Source organism: Callospermophilus lateralis, chromosome 2, assembly GCF_048772815.1.
Source record: "Callospermophilus lateralis isolate mCalLat2 chromosome 2, mCalLat2.hap1, whole genome shotgun sequence".
NCBI lineage: Eukaryota > Metazoa > Chordata > Mammalia > Rodentia > Sciuridae > Callospermophilus > Callospermophilus lateralis.
Genome location: NC_135306.1, coordinates 65763940 through 65788546, shown reverse-complemented (window position 1 = coordinate 65788546; position 24607 = coordinate 65763940). Strand labels below are relative to the sequence as shown.

Here is a 24607-nt window from a genome sequence, read left to right as displayed (position 1 = left end):
TTTATTTTCTAAAAACACACACTCCCCAGTTGTAAAGGCAGGAATGTCAGAACCAAAAGAAGACATGGTGTACTGTTGGAAAATTCTTGCCTAGGAACACAGTGGCCTGGCCCTCAGGGAGTCCTGTCTGGGAGAGAGGAAAGCATTATGGGGAAGAGGAGGAAACCCACAGTGCATGCCTATGGGAGGTAACTGTACCCTCCCTTAGGCACATTTTCCTCATTGTATTAGTCACATAATGTGGAACAGGTCCTTCTTTTCTGTGACAATGTACATCTCCTTCCTGAACACAAAAGAAAATAGGTTGTGGGTTTTATCAAGTGGACAGACCTGCCTGCACCTATCAAGGTCATCTGAGCCCCTTCCTCTCCCCTTGCCCTCCTGTGCCCATTCCCACCCAGGCCACTTCATCTCCATATTCTCTTTTGTGCTTTGGAGAATAGAAAAGGGGTCAGGATTCCTGTGGATACCATAGGGAGAAGCTGAGTTAGCCAATACTAGACTTCAAACCTCAACCATACTACTTATAATAACGTGCCTCTGCTTGAGGTTTGAGACTTGTACCTCTTGGCAGTTTATACCCCCAGGTTTATTCTGCAGGAAAGTTGCCACCAGAAATGTAGAGCAAGAATCAGAGGTCAGAACTACTGGCCTCATCTTTGTAAGGTCCTCTTGTTGGGTACCCTTGGGTCATGGTAGTCAGAAGCAGATCCTGGGATAGCCCTGGTTTTGACATGGAGATTCATTAGTGAACATACAGGGTTGGGATGGAGTCTTTGAGATGCTTCTGGGGCAGCGGGCATAGACTCATGGATTCACAAGGTAGGTACCTTTGAGATAATCCTATGGGAGTCTACAGGAAGCCTACAGATGTTAGAGGAATCCCAAGCACTTTCCCCAGGGCTCCAGTAGGGTGGTCTTAAGATTTGGACCCAGGTTTTTAGACTTTAGCTTAGCTTGGAAGTCAGTAAATACCACATTCAATTTCTGTGGGAGTTCAGATTCCTGCCATTCACTACCTGTTTGGCATGAGATTAAACTATACTATTTTTGTGAGCCATACCGGTTCATCACATCCATGAGTCTGAGGGTTCTCTTCTTATTAAATGGTTTTCCTATGTAACATGTTCCTATATTACCATTCCACTTATGTGCCTATGATTTTCCATTTCCCTTCCAATATGCTTTTCCCTCTAAGAAGTTTTTAATAGTTTCCTTTAACAATAAAACAAGGAGCATTTTTATGGGACTCTGTGTGAGCAGTTACAACACACTCTAAGATTCTCAGATGAAATTGATAATGATGTATATTAAAATGTACAACTTGAGAAGTTGGAATCAGCCTATCTTTTTAGTATTTTGTATCTTAATTGTTCAAAACTCGCGGTATATTATCAGAATACCTCTTGAAGCTGATTTCAAGGTAAGCCAAAACAGGAACTAAGCAATTTCCTTTTATTCACTAAAAAATAAAAGGGTGGATTAGTTTGCTGATATACATGAAAGAACATTATAACTTGTAGTACCCCTGAATTGACGTCAGCTTCCTAAATTTAAAGTGCTGACTGAACATGTGTGTGTTTGTGTGAGAGTGGGGGTGGAAGGAAAAAAAAAGTTACTTCTGCCTGCTTTGTTAGTAACAAAGAATAAATAATAATATTTGGCTTTCTGGTGAATTCAGGATTATAATTCACCCTTGATACTCTTGATACTCCCCTGTTTTAGAAACCAGTTGTACTGGGTTCTTTTACGTCCATGTTTTTATAATCGTCCATGTCCTGCTTTTATAATCCTTGTGAAGTAGCCTTTTCCTACTTCCCATTTTAGCCCTAGTTTACTCACTGGAAGGGCCTAAATTTTTACCTACCCTTTAATTTTTTTTTTTTTTTTGTAAGCAGACGCACCTCAAACACTGATTACTCTTTAGTTTTCATTTATAAAATTAGTTGACTCCATCAAGTTTGCCCTTGAAATTTCACCTGCAGTTTATTCATCATCTGTCCTTTGAGTACTTGCTGTGTGCTGGTGGGAGGTGCTGGGGATAGAGGAGTGGAGAAGAGCCAGACTGTGCCTTTGTGTCCCTCACATTCTAGACACACAGCCAGAAATGACAGTGGGTAAGGAGGAATGGATCTGATGTTTTTGTTTGGTGCTTCCTCTCATCCCTGGTTTCACTATGGAAAGAGCCCTGTTCTGAGTGACTAGACAGCTGCAGTTTAATTCCATCTCTGCCACTAAATGGTAGGTAAGAAAGTTAACTAAGGTATCTCATTCTGTATTTCTGGGGGTTAATGGTTGGAAAAAAAAAAAAAAAACAACTCTTGCGTGTACAGATGTGTGCCTCTAAGGTAACGTTAGCATATTGAACAATTATTAGTGTATTCAGCTCTTGCTGGGATTGTTGAATCTGGATGACATCTTGTTTCCTCATTTCGGCTCATATCCAAGGTGCCATTGTACACAGTGTGTGAGGCAGGTCCCCAGTAGGGATGTCCAGAAGCCTTGGAGCATGGGTGATAGAATTAACCTTGTTCTGCTGAAATTGGAGAACCAGAATGTCTGCACCTACACCCTGGTCCAGTAGTCACGGACCACATCTCCCAGGGATGCTTGACCAGAGCAAGGCCTGGGACAAATCACTGGCCTTCACTGTCCAAGTGTCTCAGTTTCAATTAGTTCTCTGGCAGGAGGACCACATCTTACTATATCTTTTCTGATCACTTGAGGTCCAGTGGAGATAGCCGAGGGAATAACCCTGAATAAGAGTGGCGGTTTGTTGTGTCAGGTACCAGCTATATTTCTTACACATACCATTGCATTTAAATAATTTAAAGATTGTATAACTTAGCTAGTAATCACAGATGTGGGTATTGGAACATCTATTTGTCTGATCTTCACAGCTTCTGTTTTTTTCCATGATTGGAGCTTGTCTTTCATTCTCCATATGAAATTCTATTTTTTTTTCTTCTTTTAACTATCTGGAATTCTCTGTGAAGTTTTGAATGCTTGTTGACTCATGAAAATGGGTCTTTCTTGGATATATTTTAAAGGGGTTTCTATTCTAATGGCTTTGGGGGGACGGCTAATGTCTTATAGGGTGTCCAAGACAGTATTTAATGGAGAGCATTAGTTGGCTTCAGTAATAAATTTCAAACTTGTTTAGATTCTGCTTATGTGTTAAATTTCAGTTTCTCCAGTGAGTCTTTTTGTATCTTGGATGATTTATATCTTTCTGGGGAATCATTTAGAGTGTGTTTTTTTAAACAAGTGGTCTTCATAAAGACTGGGGCAGGGAGATATATGTCACACTCACTCAAACATCTGGACGAGACAGGGCAGTTCTGTTTGATGTTTGTTATAGAAATGGCACCATCAAATGCTAACGACTGTTTTATTCTGATCTTAACATCATGTTTAAAACATTCCTTTCTTTTTCTCTGCTTTCCCACTTAGTGTCACTCTACTGCCTGACAGAGACAGGAGAAGTAAATGTCCACACCCACAGACCCTGCTGCGATGCCCCACCCGGGGCCCTCGCCAGGGCCTGGGCCCTCTCCTGGACCAATCCTCGGACCTAGTCCAGGCCCAGGACCATCCCCGGGTTCTGTCCACAGTATGATGGGACCAAGTCCTGGACCCCCCAGCGTCTCACATCCTATGCCAACCATGGGCTCTTCTGACTTCCAACAGGAAGGCGTGCATCAGCTGCATAAGGTTAGAGTTTACTCTCCCCTTTGATGTGTCTTCTGAGTCGTGGATGGCTAATATTCCTGATAACCCGCAACTTTTTTTCCTACTATGGTTAACAGGAGAATCAAGCCAGATCTTTGACTTACCTTGTATATTATTAAAAACACACATTTTGAGGCACTTTTATTGCTACAGATGTACCAGTCATGAAAATCAGATGTTGGCTTTTTAAAATACTGAGTTAGGCTGTGCATTTCTGACAGATTCTGTGACTTTTGGGTTGAAGCTATTTTGGCTTGGTGAATGAGTTTATTAGTGAATAAGTCTTGTCTTTTCCTGTCTGTGTTAAGTAACTTATATCATGTATAAATGAATGTATTGAGGATTATTCTTCCTAAAAATTCTGATACTTACTTTTTAAAATTAGATCACTAAAAGTCTCTGGGCATTGTAGTGCATGCTTCTAATTCCAGCAATTCAGAAGGCTGAGGCAAGAGGATTAAAAGTTTGAGGACAGCCTCAGCAACTTAGTAAAGCCTTCCATAGCTTAGTGAGACCCTGTCTTAAAGGACTTGGGTACATGGCTCAGTTGTAAAGTGCCCTTGGGGTTCAATTCCTAGTACAAAAAAAAAAATCTAAGAGTAGAAGGAAGGAGTCCTTTTCTTCTTTTCTACAGATTTTTAAAAACATTTTATTGAAATTAAATCGTTTTTAGGGAATCCTTAAAATGCACTTTGCTATCTTTCTGTGAAGTAGTCTTATTCTGGTTTTGGAAGAAGACTGATTTTGCAGATCTCAGGTCCAGCTGTTTGTTTCTGGACTAAGATTATAATGATCCTCTCTATTTATGAGACTTAGATTTTTGCTGTGAAGATGATCGGATTTGTACAGTTTAGCATTATGCCCTCACAGGAAATATGAAGAAGAGGGACAAGACATCTTTCTTTTCTATCGTGGGTTCTGAACCCAGTGATGCTCAACTACTGAGCTACATCCTCAGCCCTTTATAATTTTTATTTTGAGTTGAGGGTCTTGCTAAGTTGCTGTGTCTGGCCTTGAATCGTAAGATCCTCCTAACTTGGCCTCCTGTACATCCCCATGCCCAGCAAGAGAAGAGACTTTTGAGGCTCAACAAGATCCCCTGCAACAATTTGCTTCAAGTTAGCACTAAGCTAAAAGAGAATCTGTGAGGACATTGTACAATATTTGAAAGTTTTGTCTCATATGACATGTAGAGGTTTTCATACCCCTTTGCATGACATCACAAGTGGGGGGGGGCTGCTGCTTGATATTCAGCAGATCTATAGGGTTCTCTAAAGAAACAAAACCAATGGAAGATATAAAGAGATTTATGAAATAGCATTGACTCATGCAGTTATGGAGGCTGAGAAGTCCCACATCTGCAGTCAGTAAGCTGGAAATCCAGAAAAGCTGGTGGTATTGGTCCAGTTGGAGTCTAAAGTCCTGAGAACTAGAAGAGTCAAAGGTGTAAGTCCCTAGTCTGAGGGCAGGAGAAGGGCAACATCCCAGTTAAGCAGTCAGAAAGAGAGAAGGGGAGAGAGAGAGAGAGAGAGAAAGAGAGAGAGAGAGAGAGAGAGAGAGAGAGAGAGAGAGAGAGAGAGAGAGATATCTCTCCAGTGCACAACATCTCCTCCCGTCTACCTTTGTGTATGCTGTGGCCCTCTGTGGGTTGAATGATGCCTACCCACTGGGGAGGGAAACCTGCTTTCCTCAGGTCAGTTCAGAGGCTAATCTCCTCGCCAAACACCTTCACAGACATTCACAGAAAGAATGTTTAACCAAATATCTCGGCACCCCAGCGCCTAGTCAAGTTGACACAGAAAGTTGACCATCAGAGAAGATAAGCAGTAGCTGCTGACTTGACACAAAAAGATCACCACAGAAAAAAGTGACCTCTAATTGTGTAGGACTTTAGGTCAGTTTTAAGGGAGGATATGGAAGAACCATTTTAAAAAAATGTTATTTGGTGATTTTCAAATCAGGAAAGTAGTATGTGCTTATTTTGAAAAGAGAAACAATACTGAAATAAATAAGAAAACGGTTATCCTGGTTTTCATCCCAGGTAACAGCCTGTTGTAGTGCATTTCTGACCTTGTCTTCCTTCATGTTCAGTAAGAACGTCCTATTAGCACAGATGTGCATACATAGGTGGGAGGGTTTTTGTTTTTTGTTTTCTGCTTTTCTTTTGCCGTAATAGAATCATATTGTCTCGAATCATGTTGTCATTATTCGTTACTTCCTCTTTTGATTTAGTAGTAAATCATGGATATTTCTGCAGTATCCCCAAATTCCCTCCCTCCTTTTTTTTCCCTTTAAATCCATTTTCACCTTGTCAGACATCTAGAGAAATAAAACTGCTTGTTTTCTGTATCATATTTTGTGGGAACCTATTGATACACTACAATCATTAAATTATTTTGTGTTTAGGTTAATTTAGAGCTGTGTTCTAGCTCCGATCTATTGCTAGTAGACACTTGCCTAAGTGAATTACAGAATTTTAGAAAGACTTGGGGATGGATGTCTCACCTTCAAAATGAAAGAGAAAATGAGAAGGAAATAATATTTAACTAACCTTTATTTATTATTTAGTCATTTAAAAATGAAGCATGTAAGTGAGGGTTGGGGCCATGTTCTGTTTTTGTATGTGGTGGTTTTATTGATTTTTTTTTTTTTCTCTTCTGGTCTCTCTGTTTGGGTTACCTGCCATCTTTCTCACACTCTCTCATATTCTCACCCTCTCATGCTCTTCTCTGTTTCGTGTGACTCTGATGTTGTGATTCTTATGGTCTTCGCCATCCTCCTTTAGCTCCCTGTAGCCCTGGCCTATTCCCAGTGAGGATTGGACCCAGAGGCAGCATGGGGCTCACACCTGCTGGCCAGATGCCTCACTTTCTTATGTGCTTTTTATAGGCTGCTTTCTTCCTTGTCTTACCCCTCCTTCTCCCCCTGAGCTTCAGCTTTTTGCTTTTCAACATTACTGGAAATAAATAAACAAGTAGCCTAAATACATCTGCTGTGTTGCTTTGATTTCCTCCCTATTATTACTATTTAACAGGCTCAGTGACACTCTTTATACCAGATTTTCCCCATTTTTCTTCTGAACGTCCTCTTTATGGTAAATTTTTCCTCTTTTCAAGTGCATGCTTTTGACTCTGCAGAAATTAACTTTCTTTTCTCCAAAACTGCAAACACTCATACTTTCTTGCTTGAAGTCATTTGGTTTCTATAAACTCCTGGAAATATTCCTTTCAGGCTGTTTTGAACATGGCCATTACAGTTTGGGGAGGAATAGACTTTTCCTTTTTCAAACACAGGCTCCATTGCTCAATTCTGGATTGGATTAATGTCGATTCAATAGCTATTTATTGTGTGTCTGTCATGTACTGGGCCTCAATCCGGGGTCCAGCCCCCATAGTCATATTTATTTCCAAACTGTGCCTTTAACCTCTTCCAGTCCTCCTCTCCCTGGAGCTTAGCTGTCTGTTTCACACTTGTGCCTTTCTGTATTCACCCCCATTTCCTTCTCTGCCTTGTCTGTTCCTCTCTTCCCAACTGCCATGGAACTTTATGGTTTCCAGCTTTTTAACTTTCCATAGTTCCTTCCTCTCCAATGAAAAAAATTTACATCAACAACAACAACAACAAAATAGATCATCGCAGATCCTTCGGATAGTCTTCCTCAGACGCCAGACTCACTTCATCTTACAATAGTCTTCAAGACTCCTTCAAAAGGGTATGAAAAAATAACTTATATTTGTGTACTTGTGAACAGGACTTCATTTTTATTGGCAGGTTGTGACATGGCTGAGTAAAAAAGTTCAGTTTTTTTTTTTTTTTAAAAGCCTTAACTTTTGACTTCCAGATGATTTAACTGATCTTATTGGTATAAGTTTTTTTCCCTCTCACCTGTGAGTTGTAAAATATGTGACTGTAGAGTGGGTAATGGATGACTGTGTCACACTTTTGAAGACTTCGGAGAGAGTTCTTAAAACTACAGTTAGAGATATTATACCTTAAAGAATTGTCTAACTGATGCCCTTTAAATGTTTCAGCCCATCGATGGGATGCATGACAAGGGCATTGTGGAAGATATCCATTGTGGATCCATGAAGGGCACTGGTATGCGACCACCTCACCCAGGAATGGGTCCCCCCCAGAGTCCAATGGATCAACACAGCCAAGGTTTGTGTCTGCTGCACACCTGATTGTGGTTCTGTATGTTTTATATAACTTCCAAAAAATGTGTCTAAGGAGGGTCAAATTCAAAGATTTCTTTTCCCTGTAGAAAACTACCCTTATCCTTACCAACATAACTTTATGATTTGTTTGGACAATTTTATTTCCAAAGTTCTAGTAATTTTACTGGCCACCATGTGTCCAAGCATGCTGCAAAGTGCTTTATGTACTTTACCCAAGATTTTTACCATGATCTTGAAAGGTAAATAATGTTACCACTGTTTCATAGATAGGAAAACTATAGCTCAGCAAATTTACTTTGTTTTCCTAAGTTTATACATCTGGTAAGTGACAGGGCCAGAGAGAGAATCAGATCTGCCTGCCAACAACAGTGTAGATGTGAAGGTCATGTGAGCCACCTGAGTCCCTGGAGTTGTACACTTACACATTGTGTGTAGGGTGGTGTTTTCTGGCAGTGAAATTAGTTGTTATCACTGGTGGGTGGCTGTATTATTTTCCTAGGGCTATCATAACAAATGACCACAAACTGAGAGGCTTGAAACAACACAAATTTATTCTCTTACAGTTCTAGAGGCCAGAAGTTCAAAATCAAGGTGACACTAGGGTGGTGCTCTCTGAAGGCTTTAGGGAAGAAGCCTTTCTTGCTTCCTGTTAGCTTTTTCTGGCTGCCAGTAATCCTTGACATTCTTTGTCCTATGGATGAATCACTCAGTTCTCTGTCTCTTTCTTCACTTGATATTTTCCCTATGTCTATCTCTGTATTCAGAGTTCCCTCTCTTTATAAGGATGTTAGTCACTGGATTAGGGCCTCCCCTAATCCCAGTATGACTTCATTTTAAGTTGATTACATCTGTATAGATCTTGTTCCCAGATAAGGTCATAGTCACATGTTTTGGCATGGAGAGGAGCACAGAAGCTCACAACAATGACCAGATGGATATATATGGTAGATTTCTTTTCTCCTTTGAGCCTTACATGTTCTCTTTCCTTCTGTCACTATTGAAGACATATTAAAATACTTCAAAGCATTTTTTTAAAAAATTTTGATGCTAGGGATTGAACCCAGGGGCACTTTACCACTGAACTACATCCCCAGTCATTTTTATTTTTTAATTTTGAGATAGGATCTCACTAAGTTCCTGAGGCTGGCCTTGGACTTGAGATCTTCCAGCCTCAGCCTCCCAAGTCACTGGGATTATAGGCATGCACCATATCCTTGAAAGTCTTTTAAATACATTGTAGCCTGATTTCAGAATGATAGTGTGGTTAATTCAGCATGGGAGAGACATGCATTATTGTAGCACTAATTGACATTGATATGTACATATTCTAATTCAAGACTACTATGGTTTACACATTGCTGTATATACTCCTATGTAATGAAGTGTGCTTGAGTTTTTCCTTCATCCATGACCATCCATCCACTGAAAGAAAATATTTGGCTGGGAACATTTAGAGAAGTATATTTTTAGTTCTAATAGTAATTCTAAAATAAAATTGCTGTTTTTTTGAAATAAAAATAGACAAATTATGGAGGCGTCAGAGTGCTTCTTCACTAATATCTAAATGGGCTTTTTGAACATCCCCAACTCTGATCTGAATTTTGGTGGCAGGCAGGTATGATGGTTACACCTGACTTATAGAATCTTGACCATTGTCAGAAAGGCAGTCTGAAGCATTCTGGCATTTTACAGTACAAGAAGAAAAAAAATTAACCCATTTAGTGCTAAGAATGGATTAAACAGCATTTCTAGGTTTATATTTTAAATTGTAAAGGCCCAGATGTGTTTGTAGAGCTAATAAAGATCACATTTGTAATTCCTGAGTGGTATAGATGAATTATATGCAATGTTTCTTAAATCTAGGTGGTGGCTTTCTCTGCTCCTGACTCTAGTAGTGAAGTTACAGGAAAACAACAAAACAAAACAAAACAAAACAACAAACAACAACAACAAAAATACTGGAAATGCACAAGTCAGAATTGAGAGCAGTTTTGCTTAAAACTCTCTTAAAATTCTCTTAAAATTTCTCCAATGGCTTGGCTCCCTTTTTCACCTGAAGAATTATCTTCTTATTTATCTTGGAGTCTCCAACACTAGCAAGATGTCTAGCACATGACTGGATAGACACTTGTAAGTTTTGTTCAGTTAAGGTATAGAAAGGAACGCATGCATTCAAAAGACAACAATTATAAATAGATCTCAATTTTTATATAAGTTCTGTAAGTTATAATTACTTTGAAATGCAGAGGTCTGCAGTCAGTGGAATCAAAATTAACATGTAATGTTATTCTCTAAAATAGTAAAGTGCATTGTGGGCTAGGGAATAAATTAAAGGTATATTTTTGAATAAAGGAATGTTGGTATAATGTAGTCCTATTCTTTATAATAACTAGAAGAATTTAGACTTGCTAATAGCATGTATCTTTAAAAACTCCATTGTAGAAAGCCATTTATAAACACACAGGTACAGAGAGGTGTGGTATTGATCAAAAGGCTGCTAGCTTTAACTACCTAGCAACCTATTAGGTTATTTTAAGGTATTGGTTGGGAAGCAAAACCATTTCCTTCAATAAATACTGGAAGGTGTACCTTATGGTCCAAATGATAACATTGTTTATTTTTAGTGCATTGGACAGAAAAAGCCATCATAGGCAGGTATACAATATTTAATGGGCATGTGTATGTAGAGAAAGTTCATCTAAATCTGGCACTTACAAATTCAGGATTATGAATAGGAGAGAGGTTAGTGCTTCTCTCTCAGAGGCAAGGTGAAACTGGGGAGATAATGGCCCTTGAAGACCAGGGAGGGGAAACTGCTACTTTTTAACTACTTTTGAATGAGCCAATCAAATAAGATTTCAGAAAGAGCAGAATCTGCATCAACATTGTCATCCTCAGACAAATGTATATTCACTCCCAGGCAATTTCTTCACCCTGTTTTCTCAACTAAGGATAATTACCAAAATATGTTATGTTGTTACATCTTTTAGATTCTATTTTTCCTCAGGTTTTATGAAATGCTCTTCATATAGGGGGAAAAAAAAATCTCTGTAGCTGGGACCCTGTCACATTGTTAATGTCACACTGTGACAGAATGATTCTATTAACATCTTCTATGAATTCTGGGATAAAATTCCTCCCACCCCCAGTTTCTTCTTATCAAATTTCAGGTAAAATTTCTTGGCATTAACTTTCCAGTGATCATGTTCTCAGAGTCTGCATTCTTGTGCTTAATGGAACCATCTCACCGTTACAACATTGCTTTGCCATGTCTCACCCTCATAATGATGCCTTGTTCATAGTTTAAAGGATAAGCATTGCTAGGTAGTTGAGTAAAAATTTCATTGTTTAGTATTTTGGCCCATTGTATCAGGCATCCGATGCCTTGTCAACCTTAGGAAATGGGAATGACCAGAAAGCAGAAGACACATGTCCCGTTTTACTGCAGTAGGTGTAGGGTTGTCTAGAAAGATGCCATAATGAGCAAACTATCATTTTATACCAGCATTACAATTAAGGGATGAATGTCAGCCTCATTGTATTAGTTAGCTTTCCATTGCTGTGACAAAATACCTTAAAAAATAACTTAATGAAGGAAGTAATTATTTTGGCTCAAGGTCTCAGAGGTTTTCAGTCCATGGTCAGCTGGGCCTATGATAAGGCAGCACATCATGGTGGAAGGGTATGGAAAAGCAAATTCACCTTGTGGTGAATTTGTGCTTCACCTTGTGGTGGCCAGGAAGCAAAGAGAGAGTGAGAAAGGGTCCTGGGACTAGATGTAGTCCTCAAGGATACTTCCTCATGGACTCACTCCCTTCAGCTAGGTCCCATCTCCAACAGTTTCCACCACCTACCAATAATGCCATCAAATTATGACTCCATCCGTGGATTATTCCATAAATGAGATGAGAGCCCTCATGATCCAATCATTTCCTATAAGCCCCACTACATTGGAGCCCACACCTTCAATTATTTGAGCCTTTGGGGCTCATTCTAGATCTAAACCATAATGCTCATCAAAAAGGAAGAATATTAATGATAAAAGTTAAGAATATGTTGTTGATGTCCTCTAAGTGTTTATTATAAATACCAACATGTTGGGACCTGAGTTTCTGCCAGTCTTTCAGACTAATTGGAGGGAAATCTTCTTGGCTTTCTTATAAAACCAACTAATTAGAGCCCTAATTGCTGATTGGTTTTTGTCCTCCCTCATGGAGTAGTAGGGGTTTGGGCAGAGAGACTTAGCAGTTCTTCCTTTTCTCTTCAGAGTAGGAGTTCCCTGAATGGACTTCCTCTTCTTACCAATCCATAGAACAGAACCCTGTTTTGTCTCAGGGGATCATGCTACATTTACTCCCCGTCTCCAAATGGCAATTAGAAAGAAAAGAAATTGTATCCTTTATTTTCTCTGATCTTGTGAATGTGTTTGTGAGTCCCTGTTTGGTGGTAGTCCCACCTTCATGGGCCTCTGTGACTGTACATAGATGCACAGAGCTTTATCAGGTCAAACTTGACACAGATTTATATATACAGTCCTCACCTATGATGATCTGTATTATAATTGTGACACATAACATTTAATAGGGCAAAGACATTTCCTCTATGTGTGTTACTGTGTTTTGTGACACTTTTGATTTAATTAACACTTTGTTCGAACTTGAGAGTCTTGGATTACCGTAGGTCACTTCATTTTCTCCTCCATATTGGATCTCCTCCAACAGCCCTCAATCATTGTAGAAATTTTTTGGCCTGGCTGTACAGGTTGTCTCCTGAACTAAGTGCCTGGGAATTTTTGTCCATTTTAATTTTCATTCCTCAAGTAAAATATTCTTAAATTTCCCACTTAGATCTCTTGTAACCTAACAGGTTACTCTCATTTTTGTATTATATCCTAAATGGTGCTAAGTGGTGCTAAGAGAAACTCTTAAGTCCTTAACTTATTTTTGCATAGCAAAACACATTAGACCATGGAAAGAGAGTGTATACATTAGAACCAGACAGGTATTGGTTTAAATCTAGGAGCTGCCAGGATTTATTCTCTGAACCTACTTATTCTCTGAGCCTCAGTTTCCTCACTTTAAAAAATGAGTTAATAGTGCACATCTTCTGGGGTTATTGGAGGACTGATGTAACAGTGCATGCTCTCCCCCATACCTTTGGGTCCTCCTTACCATTCCTGTACCCCTACCTGCCTGATTGCCACTGGCTGGAATCACCACTTTGGTTTACTTCCACCAATACCCACCTTACCCACAACAGAGCAGTCCAAGGAGACTGGTGATTAGTTTCCCTGAGTGGTAGTAGTAGCTTGTGTTATAACCAGTGACTGATGATTGTAAGTGTCGAAATGCCCCAGCTTCTTCATCCCTTCTTTGGGATAATTGGAAGCAATTTATTTATTTCCTATCCCAGAGCTTTGCACTGGATTAATCTTCATGACCCACTGCAACAACTGCTTGATAATACACTTCTTATTGGCTGCCTTCCCTTCTTATATCACCTTCCTAAATCCCTACCAGGGTCCCCGCACCTCCTGGATAAATCTCCTGCACTTGGTCCTTGGATCACTCTCTGCTTCTGGGTGGAACTCATTTGGGACATTGTGTAGAATCCCCTGTCCTCAATAACTGGAAATTAGTGGTAACTTGCATAATAATAGGCCAGATGATTTTTGCTTTCCCTGTAAGACACTCTTCATTCCCCATTGAGATATGTTAGATGCCTTTACATTTTATTCCCTAAGTTGGAGCTACTTTTAATGTATAGCACTGTCGTCTGGTGCCTTTGCTTTAGGTGTACAACAGCCACTAACAGTTTGCCTTCTAGGATACAAGTGGCTATTGATCACTTGAAATGTGGCTAGTCGGAACTAAGATGTGCTGTGAGTGTAAAATACTTAACTGGATTTCAAAGACTTAGTATGAAAAAAATAACACAAAAGACCTCATCGATAATTTTTATATTATGAAATGTGGATATTTTGGATTTGTTATTTGAAATAAATTATGTCATGAAAATGAACTCTGCTGGGAGGTAGGGAGGGAGAAAGTGCTAGAGAGTGATACTGGCCAAATCATATGGTTATATTGTGTGCATGTACAAATATGTAAAAACAAATCCCATCATTATGTGTACCTATAATGCTCTGCTAAAAAATATGAAAAAAATGAACTTCACCTGTTTTCCTTTTTTAATGTGGCTACTAGAAAAATTTTAATGGCATACATAATATGCCATTACATAGTAAATACACTATATATAACTGATAAATTAGAGAAAATTTTTACCATATAGTGTTGTTGTAGAGTACTATTAGTATATTCAGGAATACCTCTCTTTCAGGGTCATGATCTCCTTGTGTTTTATTTTAGGTTACATGTCACCACACCCGTCTCCATTGGGAGCCCCAGAGCATGTCTCCAGCCCTATATCTGGAGGAGGCCCAACGCCACCCCAGATGCCACCGAGCCAGCCAGGGCCCCTCATCCCAGGCGATCCACAGGCCATGAACCAGCCCAACAGAGGACCCTCGCCTTTCAGTCCTGTCCAGCTGCATCAGCTTAGAGCACAGATTTTGGCTTACAAAATGCTGGCCCGGGGCCAGCCCCTCCCCGAAACACTGCAGCTTGCAGTGCAGGGGAAAAGGACCTTGCCTGGCATGCAGCAACAACAACAGCAGCAGCAGCAGCAACAGCAGCAGCAGCAGCAACAGCAGCAGCAGCAGGCACCGCAGCAACAGCAGCAGCAGGCACCGCAGCAGCAGCAGCAGCAGCCGACCCTTGTTAACTACAACAGACCATCTGGTAGGTTAATATGCAACCAAACGAATAATGCCATGGTCCAGCTCGGATAAGAAAGACTGATCTCACACACACAGTGCTGGGTTGGAATAAGCCCAGGGCTGACTCAGTCCTTTGTTATACCTCGCCGACTCTCTTTTTCTTGTTCCACTTAGATTGGCCAAGATTCTTGGTCTCCCACTGCTATAGAGTCCTAGAGCAGTGTTTCTTAACCTTTGGAGACTCGTGTGAACTGCTGACCTAGAAAGAAAGCACAATCACCCATAATTTTTCATTCTCTTGCAAAATCTTCATGTTTTCTCAGAAGCCTATCCATACACTTCAGGTTAGGGACACTTGTACCCACTGTGACATATCAATACAACTCCCTCCTTCAACAGGTCCCACCTGAGCCATTTTTATATTTGTTGTTTTTTTTCTCCTTTTTGTTGGAAAAGCATTTAAGGAGGTCTACCAGAATTATGCCTATAGTAAAATAATTAATAGAAAATCAGAAACAAGGAAGAGTATTAAAAGAAGTAAGAAATTGAGGTCAGGGATGTGGGGACCGCAAGAGCCCTCCTAGTTGCTGTGGTCAAGCTTCAAAGGCCACTTGAGTTTCCTGACAGCCATAAGGAGAGGGGATCATACACCTAACAATTCTCATCATTTGGGAGGAAGTTGCTTACCAATTTCTCACACAAAGCCACTTGTAGATTGAAAATATAAAGTAGATTTCCTGGGTAAGATTATTGTTTAAATTACAGTCGTTCCTCAGTATTTGAGGGTGATTGTTCTAGGACTTCTAAGAGATATCAAAATCCACAGTGCTACCGTCCCTTATATAAAATGCTATAGTATTTGCATATAACCTGTGCATATCCTCCCTTGTGCTTTAAATCATCTCTAGATCACTTTAAATATCTAATATAATTGAGTGCTATGTGAATAGCTGTTACACCATATTTTTTAGGGAATAATGATAAGGAAAAGAACTCTGTCCATGTTCAGCACATAGGCAGTTATTTTTTCTGACCATTTTCTATCTGTGGTTGGTTGAATTCACAGATGTGGAACTGGTAGATATGGAAGCCTGACTATACTGTTATCCTCATCTTTATTATTGCAAGAGGCTTTGCATGATTAAAAACTTCAATAAAATTTATTCATAATAGAGTAACAGATTTCACATGACCAATGTCTTGGTCTCTGTGGCATAAAATTAGAAGTTATGATATTATGTAATAGGTAGAGATGACAGAGTCCTTTGCATGGCCTTCTTGTGGTCTAACTTGATCCTGGTGATAGAACACAGAGGAATACAAAGGGTTGTAGAATGATGTTCTATGAAGGTTGTTTCATCTAGGGTGGTGGTTGTTAAGAAATGGACAAGCAGAGTTTATAGTTCAGCTCTGATGAGAGCTTGGGATTGTGGGGAATGGGATGCTCCTTGGACATCGATAACATTTCTTGTGAATGATTTCTACTCATTTGGGCAAGTCCTGAGATGCTGGTCATTAAGGAACAATTAGTTTGCTATGTTAGCACTCTTCTTAAGTTTTGTGACTTGAACAGTGGGAAAGAATTCAGATCAGAATTTTTTTGTTTTTAAATATTTTATCTTTTGAGTTTGTGAGTTTTTTTCTGGTAGAGTCAGCTCTAAGAGTTGCCTTACCTAAATGATAAACTCGTCTTGTTAACTGTAGATATAGCATTACGAATGGGTGTCTCAGGGCCTGTGGGTGTGTAGCTCAGTGGCAGAGAACTTGTCTAGAATGCACAAGGTCTTGGGTTTGGTCCCTAGCACTGCAAAACAGGGAAAAAAGGGATTGTGTTAGTCTGTTTAAGCTGCTATAACAATATAGGGTAAGCTAGATGGCTTAAGAAGAACAGAAATTTATTTCTCACTGTTCTGAAGGCTGAGAAGTACAGCATCAAAGTGCTGTTAGATTTGGAGTCTGCTGAGGACTTTCTCTTGTATTTATAGATGGCACTTTCTTATTGTGTCCTTATATAGTGGAAGGGAAGGGGTGAGGGAAATCTCTTGGGCCTCTTGTTTAAGGACACTAATCCCATTCATGAGATCTCTGACACCCTAGCTAAATTACCACCCAGAGGCCCCACTTTCTAACACTATTTCTTTGGGGATTAGGATTTCAACATAAAAATTGGGTGGGGGGATGGCAAACATTCAGATCATGGCAATTAAAAAAAAAAGTTTCAGTGGCTGGGGTTGTGGCTCAGTGGTAGAGAGCTTGCATTGCACATGTGAGGTACTGGGTTGGATCCTCAGCACCACATAAAAATAAATAAATAAAATAAAGATAATGTCTCTCTCTCTCTCTCTCTCTCTCTCTCTATATATATATATATATATATATATATATATATAAATAGTGGGGTTCCTTTTGACATGTTTATAAATGCATATACATAGCATTCTCCATTTTGATCCCCAGTCTACTCTCTTCTCTCCCCCTCATCTCAGTCCTCTATTCTGCTCGTCTTCCTTCTGTTTATTAATTTTTAATTGATGCATTATAGTTACATATAAAATTGGAATGCATTGTCAAGAAATTTCTGAAAGAATGTTCAGTGTCCTTAACAAACAAGGAGATACAAATCAAAACAACACTGAGATTTTTATCTCACCCCAGTTAGAATGGCAATCATCAAGAATTGAAATAATGATAATTGCTAGCAAGAGTATAGGGGAAACAGGTACTATTATACATTGTTGGTAGGATTGCAAATATAGTAAAAACACTTTAGAAAGCAATGTAGAGGTTCTTCAAAGACTAGGAACGGAACCACCATATGACCCAGCTATCCCTCTTCTTGGTATTTATTCAGAAGAACTAAAATCAGCCTACTACAGTGATATTTACATACCAAAGTTTATAGCAGCACAGTCCATTACTAGTAAAATTATAGAATTAGCTTAAGCACCCATCAATAGACGGATGGATAGAGAAAATGTTACACACACACACACACACACACACACACACAGTGGAATTCCACTTAGCTATGAAGAATAATGAAATTACAGCATTTGCTGGTGAATGGATGGAAGTGGAGAACATCATGCTAGGTGAAATAAGTCAGACGCAGAAAGTCAAGGGTCAAGTAATTTTCCTCATATGCAGAAACTAGAGAGAAAATTAGGAATGAAAAAGGACATCTTGTGAAAATAGAAGGGAGATCAGTAGAGTAGAAGCACAGGTCTAAGCAGGAGGGAGGAGGGGAGGGAAAACGGAAGAACTGAGGAATGAAGTTGACCAAATTATTCTGATGCATGGATGAATATTTAAGGCAACTGATTTTTAAAGAGGAAAAAAAAGTATTGATTGCACCAAGATTTCTGGGTAGCTACTATGGAGCTGAGCCATTTGTTAGGTAGAGGATCACATAAGACTTAACAGTAGTGACTAGAAAGGTTATACAAGAAAATCATGCTGAAAAAGGCAATTTAAACACTCTACAGGCCTTAAAACTGTAAAATCTCAGCTCTCAAGAATGCATCCAGATATATAGGAGGAAAATAATATGTATATGTGTGCATAGCTTGCACCCACTGCATGCCTGCTAGCTTACCCATGGTAAGGTGCACTTTGCAGTATTACACTTCCTTTGGAGGGAGAGTTGAGATCCAGATCCCAGCAGTCTGACTTAATTAAGGGTTCATCTTGACCCTTTCCTATATAGTATCCTCCCTGGCAAACTTATTAGGACAAGGGAAAGAATCTGTCTCGGAGTATGAGTACCAGATTGCAAGTGCATTTTACTCCTGTATGTAAAGAATGTAGCATCTCAGCTTCTTTTGTAGAGCCTTTTTACTCTTGCTTCAGTGTCAACAAAATTGGTCATCTTTATCTTCTCACCTTGGTATATGACAGTCTTAAATAACAAGTTTTGAGCAGAGGCCAGCTAGTCATGACCAGATAGCTGATGACTTGATGGAGAGAAGGGAGCAAAGCCTAAACTTCCCCAAAGATGGTGGTCTGGGACCTTGTCTCATGGCCATAACCTCTAAATGTGCAGCTTGTCCTGGGGTGTCACCTTGTCACAGGCCTCTGGAAGCACTGGCATTGTAAAAATGACCTAGACTCAGCAGGAAGAAATTCCAAAGTGTTAAGAATGTAGGAAGCTGAATTACTCACTTGAGAAACATTTTCATCCAAGGTTAAAATAATGGGACTGAATGAAGTAGTAAAATTTAAAGGATGAAGTTTTCAGTTGTCTGGGCACATGTACTTAATCAATACTTCATGTTCTCATAAACCCAACTATGCATGCATTTTCTGGGTCGTTTCCAGAAATGAGGGATCTTCTTCTTCTTCTTTTTTTTAAATACCCACCTCCAATACCTATGTCTTCCCTTATCAGATTTTTGCTATTGGAGGAACTTCATTTTATTACCCACTGTTCATATCTTTTGTATTTTCCAACAGTTGGGCTTCATTAGAAATGAACATATTTGGGAAGATATGATTTTATGGCAGAGGGGACAAGGAGGCCACGAGTGAAAGAAGAAAAGAAAATCCTGTCACTGTTAGGAGCTTTCATCCACCACCTTTGCAGAACTTGTCCACAAACCTGATTGCCCAGGGAGACCTTACTATCTTACTTAGTAAGATAGTAAGGTATTTTCAAGTCACTATTTTTAAATCCTCTAAACTTAGTAAGATAAACTTTCATAGTAAGATAAACTTTCTTGACAAAGGCATGTTTCAGATTGGCAATAAGGGTGAGTCAAAATAAGGCCAATTTTTTTAAAGTTAACATTAAACTATTTATTGTTCGTCTCCCTTCTAAAAGTAAAGTAAATATAATTGCTTATGACCATCCTGGTTAATATTTCAGGAAACAATAAAGGTTAGTAGGTCCACTTACCTGGAGACAGTTGCATTTCCATTTTCTTTCCTTCCACTTCCTACTGTTAGTGTGGGTGAAGAAGAGGCTTTGGGCTGGGATGGTCTGCCTCAAACCAGCTCCAAAGTTAGAATTCACCAAAAGTGTGGTCACATTGGCCACCCCCAGGGAATTATGGCTCGCCTGAAGGCACTGTCTACCGAAGGCCGACTCTGAAGGCCTAACTCTGGTGGTTTCCCGTCAGAATTGTGGGCCACTCTTGCCCTGGAACACCCCCTACCTGCTGTGGGAACCACTCCAGTCTGACCCAGCCTTTTCTTTTCATTTTGATTCAATTTTCTTTTTGGAGATTAAAGCAAATAAAAAAGGGAACTGAAAAAGTTTTGGTTTGGGGAAGGTGAAGGGAGGGATCTTATGTTAGAAAATGAAAGTTTTTGTTCAGTTTTTTTTTTCAGTGCTTGTCTCTCCCCACACTTTGTTGTTGTTGTTGTTTCAGAAATATTTCTTGGCATGCCCCATACTCTTCATTACATTTATTTTTCCAACCTGTGGAAATCACTTGAATTCCTATGTAAGGCAAAGAATGGTTATTTGCATTAATATCCTTTGTGCCAAGCGGGAGTTCAGAATGCATAGAATTTCTGTGCATGTGAGACTTGGGTGTTATTACTAAGTTTGTTGCCCTATTAAAAATCAGGCATGATGAGGTGGCATGCATCCACTCAGGACCCCTCTTAAGCAGTGCTGGGACCCCTTTTGGAGGTCCAGGGCATGTTTCTACTTTGTCTTCTAAGGTGAGGACTGAAGAAGTAGATAGCATTTTGTACCTCTGACAATTAAGCTTAAAATGTTTATATTGAAGAGAGGCTAAGATATAAGCTAAAGAATGTAATTTGTCTTCCATTTGAAGATGTCAGGGAAAGTTCCTGTGTATGTAGGTGGTAGACCACCAATGTGTGGAGTAGAGGTGATTTCTGTGGATAGAGAGCAGACCCTCCACCATGCAAATGAACTGTAAGCCACCTGAGGGACAGGCACCAAACATAACAAATGGGCAGCAAATTGTGTGTGGGTCCCTAGCCACTGTAAATATAAGTACTTATATAATCTTTTGGTAGGAGGAGAAAATAGAAACAGTAATTGAACTTGTAGTGTTTAGTTAGGAAATGGAGTTTGCTTATAAGTGGCACTGATGGCAGATTAGCAGGAAGCATACATGAAGCAGACTTGTCCAAGTTTTTGTGCTAAGTTGTATTAAACTGTAGAGACATTCTGAACTGTGCTATGAAAAAGAGTAGTCCCAAAGTTTCCTTTGCCAAGGATTTTTTTTTTTTTTGTAAAGCAGAATATAATATGTAGTAATTAAATTAGGCTCCTTTATCTCCCTTTCCTTGGTGGTAATAAAGATGAGGGCTGAATATATGGAAATGTGGATCACACCACTTTCCCTGTGAGGGGTGCATTATTATTTTTCCCATTCTATAGATGAAGAAATTGAGGCATAGAGTGGTTAAGTTACTTGCTCAGGCTTATGCAACCATTTGATGCTGGAGCTCAGACAAAACTTATCATTTCTTTTGGGGGGAAGAAATACATGCTTTAAATGTACCTACTTAGTGCATATCAAGTTGTAGACCTTTTAAATTAGAGATTTGATGTAAGTTTATGTTTAGATTTCTCTGTTTTTCGATGTTAAGGGAGGGTCAACCAGATTAGAATGTCTTTATATTTAACAATTGAAGAAGGCTAACCATATATTTATCAGATTTAGTTTGGAGACACAGACTAAAAATAACTGGATACCTTTCTTTGATTAAATACAGTTTTTAAAATGGTGACTTGAAAATACCTCAAGGAGTCCTTCTAGGATTCTGCATCAGTTGTATAGACAGCAATGCAAAAGATGAGTGCCCAGAGTGAGTGACTTGTGTAACCCTGTTGTACTGTTAGGACTTTGTGAATTATTTGAACTTTGAAAGGAGAAAAAACACTTTGAAAACTGAATTTAAAGTAATTATTGTGATGTTATCAGTGAAACCCAAATTTTCTTTACATTGAAGGCAATGGTTTTTAGAGGATTTAAATATATTAAGTTCACTATTTAGTATACTTAAACTATGGTTTACAATATATTTAAATGTATTAACTTCTTGAGCTTATTAAAGAGATTCATAGGATCACAGGGAATTAAAATAAATGTTAGAAATCTCTATCTCCTCTCATTTGACCAAATCTACCTAAAGCAACCCAAATGAAAAATGTACCCTACTTTGAAGACCTCTATGGGAAAAATATTCTAAAACTCCCCTCTATAACTCATTCCAGTACTTTAACAACCCTGAGATTTAATGTTTAGAAATTGGTTTCTAATATATGATGAAAGGAACTCTAAATAAAAAATTAGGAAGAGCTATGCATTATGTAAAAGACCTCCCATTCAGAAAAAAAGAAAATACTTAGCTGGGGAAAAAAATTTAATTATGATAGTACATATCTGAAACTTAAAATACTTGAAATAAAAAATAAAAATAGAAAATGTACCCTCCCTCCCAAGATTTTTTCCATCTGTTCCTAGAACCAGGGCTGCAAATTACCTTGAGAAGAAATCTTATCTGGCTTTATATCTTTTGGCAAGTTTTGCTTAATTTCAGAAGGAGGGGAAGAAAGACTAATAATGCACGCACGCGCGCGCGCGCACGCACACACACACACACACACACACACACACACACGAGCACACAGATGACACACAAGGTGGTTTCCTAAGCAGTTTGTTCTATTTCTTCACATTCTTCCTGTCAAAATGTTTACTTATTGCTTTCTTTTCATTGTCATTTGAGCCCATTTCTGAATGGTATTTGTTGGAAATTGAATAAATGTGTTCCATTTTTCATAATGTATGTCTTTGTATGGTTAATTATTAAGCCATTCTGAAGTCTATAGACTATTGTTTGTTACCACTTAATAACTTTTTTTCTTAGAAGGGATATGGAAAATAGTTGGAAGAATGCCTGTTAGTAGCTTTAACATATGCTTACTAATTTTTTTTTGTATTTACTAACTCATCTGGTAGCATCACTAATCTTATTTATAATTTTAAGATCACTAAAAATTCATCCAGGAGTAGAGATGTAGCACTTCTTATTTAGATCTATACCTAGCAATTAAAGTTATGAAATTTAATGTGGAAAATTACTTTAAACTTCTTAAATGTATTTTGATAAGCTTAAAGATTGTATGTTATTTGCTTGTGATAACATGAGAAAAATGCTCTCTTGAATCTTAATTATTTGCAAATTTTTATCAGGTGAAATAAGCAGATTTCCCCACTGACTTGTTTTTAGAAATATTTTCTAATATATAGTAAAAAAAAGAAATAAGTTCCTGAGATTTACTGATGAAGCCTGAAATATGTTCTAAATGCCACTAAGGAAAAATGTAAGCCCTTTTTAGCTCACATCAGAAGACCAGCAGACTCCTTGCCCCTAGGTTGGGTCTGAGGTTTGCAGTAAAGGGGCTGCTGTGGACCCCTCTGAAGTTGCATCCCTTGTTATGTAACTCCCTTATGCCTCTGAAATTTGAATGCACCTGTAATTCTTTTTTAAAAGCCCATCATAGCCCTGCATTAAAAGCTATCCTGCTATATCCTTAATTTATTACCTATGAATCATTTTTGGACCTTGTTCACCAATGTTAGTTAATACCATTCCCCTATTGGGATAGATGCCAGATCCTTGTTTTCTTTTTCCCTTTCTCTTTTCTCCTCTCCCCTCCCTCCTTCCTGCCCTCCTTATGTCCTCTTGCCTTTATGTATTTTAAGACATTTGGGGGTCTCATCTCTGGTCCCCAGGGACAGGTGTGTGGCCAGTGGGCACCGCCCTGCCTGCCCTGCCCCCCTGCCCATGTCACTCTTATTCCTGCAGGCCCGGGGCCCGAGCTGCTGAGTGGCCCCAGTACCCCGCAGAAGCTGCCAGTGCCTGCGCCCAGTGGCAGGCCCTCGCCTGCGCCCCCCACAGCCGCACAGCAGCCTGCAGCCGCAGTGCCCGGGCCCTCCGTGCCACAACCGGCCCCGGGGCAGCCCTCTCCCATCCTGCAGCTGCAACAGAAGCAGAGCCGCATCAGCCCCATCCAGAAGCCACAAGGCTTGGACCCCGTGGAGATCCTGCAGGAGCGGGAATACAGGTACTGCCCTGCCTGGGAGGGGTCAAGTCATTGGACTGGCAAGTGCCGTCATGCACAAGGGTTGAGGTGCCTCCTCAGGCTGTGGTCATTCTGTTATGGGACAGGGAAGAGCCAAAAGGAAACTCTGGAGGCAGAAACTCATGCCATGAAAATGGTTTCAGAACAAAACTGTAGAGAAGAGTTTGTGTGCCATTGCTGGGACTTTGTGGTGGCTGACTGTGGTTTTGGTCATGCAGTCAAGAAAACTTTATCCACCCCCACGCATGACAGGTGCTGGGAACAGACTCAAAAGCCCAAGGATATGGGCATCTCACTCTCGGGTTATGCAGTGTGTTTTCCTTGTTTGTCAGTTTATGTCCTTGACGGTCTATGAGGTGATCAGATGTTGAGTATGCTGTGTTGGGGTGACCTTCAGATTGGTAGCACTTCTCATGATACTAAAGTATGCTTTGGTAGCTTGGTATAATATTTTCTTTGTTTTAAGTCACACATGTTTTGGTCTATTGCTTGGAAAATCCTGTGTAAGTATCTTCAAATGGGGTCCTTATTTAAAATGTTATTTCAGAAACTTAATTTTCACTGGATTTGGCATTTTTATCCAAAATTGGGGTTTGGCAGACTTTTTCTGTAAAAGACCAGACAGAAGAAAATTTATGCTTTGCAGAGTTGTACCTCTCAGGCATAAATACTCACCTCTGCCCATTTTGTGTAAAATACCCCGGCAATAATTGCTTGGCTTCAGTCCAATATAAAACTTTATTTATAAAAACAGACTGTAGACAGGATTTGACCTGTACACTATATTGCAGATCCCTTATGTAAATGGTGAATGTCAACTCAAAAGGGAGTTCACTTAGTATT

At 39.4% G+C, this 24607-nt stretch overlaps 1 protein-coding gene across 8 annotated transcripts in view; it reads left to right on the top strand.

Annotated features, from left to right (window-relative positions):
* The window catches only part of Smarca2 (SWI/SNF related BAF chromatin remodeling complex subunit ATPase 2), a 165012-nt gene that overhangs the window by 9874 nt on the left and 130531 nt on the right, over nucleotides 1-24607 (top strand). For 6 of the 8 annotated variants that reach the window (XM_076846022.2, XM_076846024.2, XM_076846023.2 and 3 more), the window contains exons 2-5: nucleotides 3454-3714; nucleotides 7764-7893; nucleotides 14282-14713; nucleotides 23488-23746. In XM_076846022.2, coding sequence (XP_076702137.2) covers nucleotides 3490-3714; nucleotides 7764-7893; nucleotides 14282-14713; nucleotides 23488-23746 — 1046 coding nt within the window. In that variant the 5' untranslated portion in view covers nucleotides 3454-3489. Of the gene's footprint in view, nucleotides 1-2209; nucleotides 2242-3453; nucleotides 3715-6986; nucleotides 7445-7763; nucleotides 7894-14281; nucleotides 14714-23487; nucleotides 23747-24607 lie in introns of those variants that run through there. The other 2 variants (XM_076846025.2, XM_076846028.2) reach the window with 2 other exon arrangements.